The sequence below is a fragment of the Polypterus senegalus genome, chromosome 9, assembly GCF_016835505.1.
Source record: "Polypterus senegalus isolate Bchr_013 chromosome 9, ASM1683550v1, whole genome shotgun sequence".
NCBI lineage: Eukaryota > Metazoa > Chordata > Cladistia > Polypteriformes > Polypteridae > Polypterus > Polypterus senegalus.
In genome coordinates this window covers 68,939,145-68,950,227 of record NC_053162.1, presented here as the reverse complement: position 1 = coordinate 68,950,227, position 11,083 = coordinate 68,939,145, and the positions used below count along the sequence as shown (strand labels likewise).

The window sequence follows — 11,083 nt, the reverse complement described above, 5'->3', positions numbered from 1 at the left end:
CTGTGTTCATTCCTTTCTTTTACAGACGATGTTTGTGCCTGACTGTCACAGCACTGGTAAACTAAATCTAGTTATTTGGAACATAAAAGTGTGAACTGAAATGAATTAATTTTTTTGTCAATCACGTACAACATTTATGCATAGTTCTCAGTCCATTTCTTGTGATGGAGGAATCCTACCATCACCTTAGTATAGAAAAGCTGAAAATAAACCTGCAATTTTAAGGGTTTTAAAATCGTTCTACACTTAAAGCCTGATGTCATTTTGTGACACTGCTGTCCCAAGGTTTTTATCGTATTAAAAGAAAGACAGTTCATATACAGAGCTTTTCATTATAAAACTTTAAATCTTTATTAATTACACACATTTAATCCAACTTTACAGAGCACAAATGTACAAAAAAACATAAAAATGCAATTTACTCAACAGCCAGAAGTACAGGAAAAGAAAATAATTGCACGTTTTAAATACACATGTAGTTTACAAAACAGCTGATGAATTACAATAAATATAAAAACTTTTCATTTTACAGATGGAATGGGAACATGTCAAACAAAACCAGCAACTCTGAGATCTGTCAAAAGTGCTTGAGCATCTCCATCTACTGGCTGAAATATGAAATTTACTTTTTATAGTAAATTCGGTTGAACACAATAACACATGTGATTTATGTATCTGTATGTATCCAATTCCAAGAAGAAAGTGCAATGCTACAGCAGACGTACACCTCGCTGTCTTCAAATGATTATGAGCTTAAAGGCTTTCCCTCTGTTGTTGAAGATGTAGAAGTCCCATACCTGGATGTCCTTGTCGTCTTTACCACAAAGCAATAGCGTAAGAAAAGGAAGAAACCTGTTAAAGAATTGGGAAATAAAAAGAGAAGTGAACCCCTAGTTTAAAATGTCATATGTAGGACTTGTTTGTTTACTAAGATCCCATGAAGGATTCATGGTGGTGAGTGACCATTGCCTCTTTTCCATCCTACATCTTATTATTTGTTGGGTATACCTTAAGGCATTTATTTATTAAACAGGTAACGTGATAGTGAGTGCCTACAATTCAGTGAGCACCGCTCTTACCTCATTGAGCCTTTCCTGTATGAGTGTCATTATTCTAATAGCCAGCTTACAAAGACTCGTGTGGTAAGTGCACAGGCATGCAAAACGCTATTTAGTTTTGGCCATTTGTCATCCAGACTTGAACTCTAGAAATGCCACTACCTTTCAACCGTAGAAAAGATAATTGACTTACTTCACTGGACAGAATAACAGGATTCAACGTGGCTAACACAATTACAAAGGTTTCTCTAATAACCTTAGGGCACTGGACTAATGGTGGCTGGAAATGGGGCTTTGCTTCTTCTTCCTTTTTGTCTACTCCCGTTAGGGGTTGCCACAACAGGTCATCTTCTTCCATGTCTTTCTGTCCTCTGCATCTTGTTCTGTTACATCCACTACCTGCATGTCCTCTCTCACCACATCCATAAACCTTCTCTTAGGCCTTCCTCTTTTCCTCTTGCCTGGCAGCTCTATCTTTAACATCCTTCTCTCAATATACCCAGCATCTCTCCTCTGCACATGTCCAAACCAACGCAATCTCGCCTGTCTCAACAACCGTCCAACTTGAGCTGACCCTCTAATGCACTCATTTCTAATCCTGTCCATCCTCGTCACACCCAGTGCAAATGGCCACTGTCCTATGTAAATAGTAAATTGCAAATCAACCACTTGCCACATCAGCAATGTCTTGGCTATACTTTTACAACCAAACATTTGAATGGTAGAATCCCCTAAATACCAATAGGGACTCTTCTATGTTGGGCCCTTGAGCAAGGCCCTTAACCTGCAATTGCTAAGCACTTTGAATAGTGAGAAAAGCGCTATATAAATGCAAAGAATTATTATTAATATTACTGTATAAGCAATTATCCTTATTTTATATCATGTTTAATGATAAATGCATATTATTCAAATTCTTGACCAGAAGGTTTTGCAGCTCAGGACTAAGTTGTGAATGGACGCAGGTTGGTTGGGAGTGGGTGGTCAAAGGGCAGACAAACCTGTGAGGAAATTGCTTCTTGTAAAGTAAAATAAATAAACTTTAACCAATATTCTAATCAATGAAGTGCATGCAGTCAGACTATCAGAGCAGGGTAGCAGATGCATGTCTTGCTGTTCTGTGAATATCTGTCAAATATGCTATGTGGATAGCTGTCATATTGTTTATTATTTTTTTTTGTTATGCTGGGTTTATAACTCTTAATTTGTGACAATCAACGTTTATAGCATGACACCAAGCCGCTGCAGATGATTCAAAATGCAGCGGCATGTCTGGTGTTCAATCAGCCATAGCAGCGTCATGTCACTCCTGTTTTCAGATCACTACACTGGCTTCCTGTAGCAGCAGGTATTAAGTTCAAGTCCTTGATGCTCACCTACAGAGTGGTCACCAATATATATGGAGGCACTTCTGAGGCTTCTATGCTCCTTCTGTGCCAAATGGTGTATGGTGATGCCATCATCAGTCCCGACTCTTTTCACGCGTAGCTCCTAACTGGTGGAATGGGCTGCCTGCCATTACCGCCGCCAGGATTTAATTCAGGGGGGTGCACATGGGCGCCGGCAGGGGGGTGCAAGTAGGTGCACGTGCAATTCCTGCAACAACCTGCAGTATTGAAAGATCTTTTAGCACATTACGGCGCGTCAAAACTTGGAACCGATCTACAATGAGTGACGATAGATTAAGTGGATTATGTATGCTTAGTGTACACAAAAAAAGAATAAATAATTGTCCAAAATTTATCGACAAAGTTGTAGACAAGTTTGGACAACAAAAAAGAAGGCTTGAAATGCTCTTTTAGAAACAAAGTGAATGATTGTTTATGTATAGTTGTAAAATGTAAATGTCTAATTGTAATTTAAAAATTTAAAATAAAAACTATTTTTTCGCGTTTTTTCTTATTATTGAAAGATTTATTTTTTTTCTCCATTTCCTTTTTTTTCAAAAGCTAGGGGGGTGCACGTGCACCTACTTGCACCCCCCTGCCGGCGCCCATGCTGCCTGCCTCCATTTGAAATCCGGACTCCCTTTAAAAAGCGTGTGAAGACTTTTGTTTGGTGAATTTCTGTCTTATCCAATACTAACTGCACATTTTTTTAACATAGGAATTATAACTAGCTTGTATTTTGTTTTGAACACTGAAGCAAATAAGTCTAGCAGCTTCATCCACAGAGGAAGGAAGGCGAAGTGGGAGCCTCAACAAAGTGTCATTCATTATTGAATTTGTTAATTAAATAACCTCATATCTTCATATATTACAGAACTGTACCTTCTTCTTAAGACTCTAGGGGTATTATATCCAAAATGATTTTTTTTTATTTAAAAAGCCCAGGCTCACAGGCCTGCTTCTAAAGGTCCTTCCTTTAGTAATATTTATGTTTTATTGTTTATTGTTTTTGGTTTTTCTTTTTATTCTATATTATATTTATTTATAATATATTTAATATATTATAATATATTTAATATATTATAATATATTTATTATTATTATTATTTAATATATTTATATTTATTCTATATTATTATAATATATTCTATATTATTTATAAAGCACTTTGGCTGCAGCATTACTATGTTGTTTTAAATGTGCTATATAAATAAATTGACATTGACATTAATATGTAAGAATTATGCGACAGTAATTTCTATCATGTTCTTGCTCAGTACACTCCAACAATGTGCCGTGACTCTATTGTCAGCCTTATCCTATGTGGTACACGTGTACTGCATTTTACATGTTCAGTGCCTGACTATTTATAAGTTAAACCAGTAGCAAAAATTCCAATTCTTATGGCAGTACTACAGACCCAGCTGTAATATCTCCCTGCTTACCTTGTAGAGAATTCAAGATAGTGAAGACATACTGCGCAATTTTTGTCAATCCTCCAAAACTGAAGAAGGCAATGCCCCATGAAGTTCCCAACAATACAGTAAGTCCCAAAACTGACCAAATCTTTGCAGCTTTTCTAAATGGACTTCCGGTTCCCAGGTGATAAATTGTGGTACACAGCATAATTAGGTTTAGAGTGAAAATCAAGCTGAAATACCCCACGTTTGTAATGTAATGGGCCAACTGAATTTTCATCCAGCACCTGTAAAACCATAAAGCACAAACACAAAAATCAGTTTAAGTATAAACCAAATATCATTCGTGGAAAACATACTTACTGGAGCTGAAACTGAATAACAAAAGAAGGGTTCAAAATATATATCACATTTAACATGAATAAATTCAGTGCGGCACTTTCATAATGGAAAGTTAAAATTAGTAATAGTAGTAATTAGTAATTCTGCCCAGTATCAAGTAATCTGCTCATTCTGGCCAGTCTGCCTGTTAGAAGCTACACAGTACTCATGAATATCCCTTCAACACAGATTCTAAATCTCCATCAAGCACTTCTTGATAAAAAAGGAAGAAATGCGAGCTGTAGTTGGCCACAGACCCTCCACAACCTACAACTAACAAGAGGACATCAATTAAAGCAATTTCTTCATCCCTAAATTGGAATCGGCTATCATTGCTGGGCTTTGTTTTTAACCACATTATATTGTAAAATGGCATTAAAAACTTATTTTATATACTCTACTAATACATGTAATTCTATTCTATTTACTATAGCTCAATGTTACAGAGATATTTAATACATAAAAAACTGTTAACTCTTTGATGAAATGACTACAAAAATAAAACAACTTTTAAAAGCCTCTGAACACACCTGAATTTTATGCCAAATGAAGATTTATTATAAAGAGCTCTTGTTTTGAGTTATTAAGACTGTGATTCTGAAGATAAAAATGTAGTTAATAGTTGAATGGTAAACTTGGCACCATTAGGAGTCTGTTTAAATGCTTAACATACAGGTGTATCTCAATAAATTAGAATATCAAAAAGTGAAAGTCATATATAGATTTATTATACACAGAGTGATTTATTTCTTTTCATTTTGATGATTAGGGTCTATAGGGGGTGGCATGGTGGTGCAGTGGTAGCGCTGCTGCCTCGCAGTTAGGAGACCCGGGTTCGCTTCCCGGGTCCTCCCTGTGTGGAGTTTGCATGCTCTCTCCGTGTCTGTGTGGGTTTCCTCTGGGTACTCCGGTTTCCTCCCACAGTCCAAACACATGCGATTCAAAATTGTCCCTAGTGTGTGCTTGGTGTGTGTGTACTCTGCGGTGGGCTGGCGCCCTTCCCAGGGTTTGTTTCCTGCCTTGCGCCCTGTGTTGGCTGGGATTGGCTCTAGCAGATCCCCGTGACCCTGTAGTTAGGATTTAACGGGTTGGATAATGGATGGATGGTCTACAGGTAATGAAAACTCAAAATTCAGTATCTCAGAAAATTTGAATATTGTGAAAAAGTTCAAAATTGTAGACTCATGGTGTCCCACTCCATTCAGTTAATTAGCTCAAAACACATCCAAAGGTGACCTGAGCCTTTAAATGGTCTTTCAATCCGGTTCAGTAGGCCACACAATCATGGGGAAGATTTCCGACTTGACAGTTGTCCAGAAGACAGTCTTTGACACCCTCTACAAGGAGGGGAAGCCACAAAAGGTCATTGCTAAAGAAGCTGGCTGTTCACAGAGTGCTGTATCCAAGCATATGAATGGAAAGTTGAATGGAAGGGAAAAATGAGCAAAAAAGGTGCACAAGCAACAGGGATAACCACAGCCTTGAGAGGATTGTGAAACACAGCCCATTCAGGAACTTGGGGAAGATTCACAAAAAGTGGACTGCGGCCAGAGTCAGTGCTTCAAGAGCCACCACTCACAGACATGTGTATCCGGGACATGGGCTACAACTGTCACATTCATTGTGTCAAGCCACTCTTGAACCAGAAACAACCTCAGAAGCATCTTACCTGGGCTATGGAGAAAATGAACTGGACTGTAGCTCAGAGGTCCAACTCCTAAATTTGGCATTTCATTTGGAAATAAAAGTCCCAGAGTCTGGAGGAAGAGCGGAGAGGCACAGAATCCAAGTTGCTTGAGGTCCAGTGTGAAGTTTCCACAGTCAGTGATGATTTGGGGAGCCATGTCAACTGCTGGTCCTCTGTGTTTTATCAAGTCCAAAGTCAGTGTAGCCATCTAACAGGAAATTTTAGAGCACTTCATGCGTCCCTCAGCTGACAAGCTTTATGGAGATGCTGATTTCATTTTCCAGCAGGACTTGGTACCTGCCAACACCGCCAAAAGTACCAATACCTGGTTTAATGACCATGATATCACTGTGCTTGATTGGCCAGTAAACTCACCTGACCTAAACCCCATAGAGAATCTATGGAGTATTGTCAAGAGGAAGATGAGAGACACCAGACCCAACAATGCAGACGAGTTGAAGGCCGCTATCAAAGCACCCTGGGCTTCCATAACACGTCAACAGTGCCAAAGGCTGATCAACTCCATGCCACGCTGCATTGATGCAGTAACTCATGCAAAAGGAGCCCCAACCAAGTATTGAATGCGTATGTGGACATACTTTTCTGTAGGCCAACATTTCTGTATTAAAAATCATTTATTGTTCTTATGTAATATTCTAATTTTCTGAGATACTGAATTTTGAATTTTCATTAGCTATAAGCCATAATCAGCAAAATGAAAAGAAATAAACACTTGAAATATATCACTCTGTGTGTAATGAATCTATATAATATATGAGTTTCACTTTTTGAACTGAATTACAGAAATAAATGATCTTTTCGATCTTTATTTAGATGCACCTCTATTTGGACTACTAACCCATTTGTTGATTTCTCAGAATAGTAAAATGTAAATTTTCAGTTATACAAAATAAAGACAGGTACATGAAGGTTTTACATTAACAGTAAAAAGTTAATTGTTTTGCACTATAGACTTACTGGGTGACTGTGTAAATGTTTACATACACGTGCTATTCAAAGCCTGTCTGGAACTTATTTTTCTTACCTGAAAAATCTTTTTTTTTTTTGTTTTGTTTTTCATTTTTGCGGCTATTCCTTGCTATTCAAAAATACTCAAGACAACCTTCTGGGGCTTTTGGAGACCAAAGAGGCTAATGGTTAGTTTTTTGTTTTTGTGTGTTTTTAACATTATTAGAAAGAAATGATGTTCTGCCAGAGTGTCATTTTGTTTTTCTTGTGGGTGCTGCTATTTTGGGGCATTTGTTAACCGGCTTTCTGCGACTGCTAGACAGAACAACCAGGAGTGTGTGATGCCATTATGGCTATGGTATAAATGCCAGTGTTGTGCATTTCCAATATTATGTATATTGTATAAAAATACTTTGTAGTGGTTCAAATGCTGAATCAGGATTAACAAATACCGTATTTACATGTTTCTTTTAACTTTGATTTTTGAATGACATTTTTGGTACTTGATTTATTGTCTTTTTGGTATTAAACCTCTGCCTGCCCTTTGTTAGTCCTTGTTTCTTTTCAACTTCAATTTTTCACCATTCAATTACTATTGTCATTGTTGCTGATCAGAACACAGTCCCGTACTCACAGTTCTTACTGCATATGTAAGACTGATGTGTTGATCCTCACATTCACATTAAATCTAACTACAGTTGCAAGCCTGTTCTTGAAACCTCAAAAACAAAATTAAACTAAATGATTGCTTGCAAATTTATCACAGTAACTGAATAATTTCAATGTCTTCTGTGTATAATGACTCCTGTCTTGTTGCTTCTCTGCCATTTTGACTAAACATGGAGGCATTTCTTCAAAAACAAGGTACTTTAATAATAACTGAACAAAGTAAATACCTGGGGTTTCACCCACAGAACTGTTGTGCAGAGTTTTAAAATTAAACTTCATATTCTAAATTAGTAGCTTATTCTGCTCTGTTCCCTGAGCAACATTTTCCATCTCGGCTCTTATGTAAAATCCAAGTAAGGAAGTACATTCAGAAGTAAACAGCAGATAAACAGAGTGGGCTTTTCTTTCTTAGGCACACACAGGCAGTTCTGAACAAGTGCAAATCCATGATTGTAGACGGCAGCAGCAGAACAGCACTGATCCACTGCATTTAATTACTCATTTACAGCTTACTGGATAGTCATGCATAGCTGAAATGGGAGCTATGGAGGAAATGCAAAGTATACTCGAATTTGTGAAAAAAAAATAGTAATGCTTTAAGCATTTTGATTCATTTAGGATTTCTTATTTTCATCCCATGTTTCCAGCTCTATTTTGTGATTTGTTTGAGGATCATATAGTGACAAGCTTTCTCTGTGCACAATATGTAGACTGCATGCTATGTTTAACATATTCTATGTTTCTTCAAGGGAATTTATTCTCCAACTTCTATCTTTAATTAATAACATTAGTATACTTACATTGTTACTTTTGTATTCTGTCCAGTTTGGATCTCATACCAGCCATAAACATTAGTGGACACACTTATGACCACTGCAATCAATGGAAGCACTAAAAAAACAAAAAGGTATACAGTTGTACAGTACAGTTTAATCACATTTACAGAAATAAATGGAGTGGAATGCACATGTTTGAGAATACTTTTGTCTTTGTAGTCGCCCTAATCAAAGTCGATACTGGCTTACGCTATGTGCCAGGATCAGGCAATGGAGCTGTTACATAGCCTTGTTGAACAAGTAAAATGAGAAAGTGACATGTTTTTTGGAATACTGCAGCGTTAGTTTTCATTTTATGCACACACTTAACCGGGGTGAATGAATGCAGTGGCGTAGTGTAGTGGGGGCGGCACTTTTAGGGGGCGGCAAAGAATTACTGTATATTTTAGTCTTTTAAACTGAAATACCTAAATAAGGGGACGGCAAAATTTTCCTCCGCCCCGGGCGGCTGACACGTACGCTACGCCACTGGATGGATGTCTTTAATTACACTCCTTACTCAACTGTGCCTGTTGTTCTGTATTTCCTCAATGTCGAGACCTATTTCAGTTTTTTTCCTTCCACAAAATTTGATAAAGATGTGCAACGTGGCCTTGATTATCTGGGAAAAGATTGGTGTTCAGTATATTTGAGCTACTTAATCTGATATTCTGCAGCTATGTCACTTTTTATAAGCAGCACTAGAAGGGAGATGTTTTAGTAAGGGCAAAATTGCACATGACACCATTATGAAGTGCGGCACAGTGGGATGAATTGTGATTTACAACAATGTCTGTAATTATAATTGGTTAAATAGGAATAAGAGACTGGTATTTATGCAGTGAAAAGGCATAACATAAATATGTGCTAAACCAGAATGCAAATGGCACAGTGGCTGGCACAAATGACTCCCTGATATGGTGTCCTGGGTTTGAACTCCAAATTCTTCCACTGTCTGTGTTGGGTTTTCCTCCCTTCAAGCACTCCAGTTTTCCACCAGATTCTCTCTCTGTGGCTCTGTGTGTGCTAGAAAATTTGAAATTCCAATTTGGATGTGTGGTGAGTGTACATGGATTAACCAGGTTTGGGAATGTTAGGTTATGTTAGCAGGGAATAGGCCTAAAGACATAACAGAGAAGTGTCTGGAGGCTTTTTAAATTCACAAATCATGATATACTCAAAAGATATTCTTATATATGTAATTACTTTAGTTCAAAAATTTTAAGTTTCCTTCAAATAAAAGCCAGGAGACGCTGTTACCCTTAAGAAAGTTTGAACTGTAAAATGACAGCAATTGAATGAAATGACTGTTTACTATTAGACTTCTTAACTAATTATTTCTCTCTGATATTTCTTTTTCATGTTTATCTAAGATAGTGAAAAATCACACATAACTATAGCTACAGGTGGCTGCAAAATAAAAACTGTAAATCTACTGTAGATCAAAGGAGTAAAGAATACTTAAAATATGGTCAATTAAGGAAGTTACTACACAATATTCACCAAAACGATGGACTACAGTACAGTACATCACTCATTTGTTGTAATTAAACATGCAAAGCTGCTTGACACAGACATCCATTTTTTATTCTATTGTTTCTGTATTGTTTTTGATTAGGTATTTCTCTTAAAGAATATTTACAATTGATTTGGTTAGGAGAGTTTCCTAAATGGTTCAAAAGTACCTTAATAAATTGCTCAGCATTCACCCTTCTCTGTGATGGACTGGCACCCTGGCCAGGGATTGTCTCTGTTTTGCACCCTATGCTTATTGGGATAGACTCCAGCCCCCTATGACCCTGCTCAGAATTAAGCCGTCTTAGCAAATGGTATGGTAGTTTGATGCTCTAGATTAGCTACACTATCTATGTCAAAAAACTTGAAGATGAGGCTGATTATTTGTTTGTTTCAATTCTTTTACAAGCTGTGTCTAAAAATGGACTTTTTATAGTCTTAAAAGACTATTTACATTGGGTTTTACAACATGATTCTCTTCCAAATGCCTTTTCTGTTATCATTAGATGCTGAATGTTAAATGAGCTGAATATTTCTGATATTGTTGCATGTATTATTATTATTATTATAATAATAATAATAATAATAATAGACTATTCATATAAAATGTGATTTGTGATTGATTCAATCAATCAATCAATCAACATTTATTTATATAGCACATATTCATACAAAAAAAATGTAGCTCAAAGTGCTTTACAAAATGAATAGAGAAACAGAAGACACAATAAAAAATAAACATAAGTCAACATTAATTAACATAGAATAAGAGTAAGGTCTGATGGCCAGGGTGGACAGAAAAACAAAAAAAACTCCAAAGGCTGGAGAAAAAAATAAAATCTGTAGGGGTTCCAGACCAAGAGACCGCCCAGTCCCCTCTGGGCAAACAGAGCATTGATTGGAGCAAACAATACCTGTTTCCTAGGTTAACATTTGACAGGGTTCATTAGCATCACAGCAGTGGTCTGTCACAACCTTTTCCTTTGGTCATATGATGGTCACTGACACTGGCTGACTACATTTATAGAAATGACTTGATAACCTCATTGGTCACACTGGTGGAGATGAGATCTCTCTTTTGATGAAAAGCACAGTCAAATGTTTGTCCAAATTTGGAGTCTCCATGTGAAAAGGGACCAGAATTTTAAAGCTGACAACAGTGATTGAGTAGAAGTATCCTTCA

At 37.0% G+C, this 11,083-nt stretch overlaps 1 protein-coding gene across 5 annotated transcripts in view; it reads right to left on the bottom strand.

Moving 5' to 3' along the window:
* Positions 1–326: 326 nt before the first annotated feature.
* Positions 327–11,083, bottom strand: part of LOC120535385 (adhesion G-protein coupled receptor G5-like) — a 119,982-nt gene continuing 109,225 nt past the window's right edge. For all 5 annotated transcript variants that reach the window (XM_039763192.1, XM_039763193.1, XM_039763197.1 and 2 more), the window contains 3 exons: positions 8,371–8,461; positions 3,892–4,151; positions 327–852 (listed from right to left, as the gene is read on the bottom strand). In XM_039763192.1, coding sequence (XP_039619126.1) covers positions 746–852; positions 3,892–4,151; positions 8,371–8,461 — 458 coding nt within the window. In that variant the 3' untranslated portion in view covers positions 327–745. The remainder of the gene's footprint in view (positions 853–3,891; positions 4,152–8,370; positions 8,462–11,083) is intronic.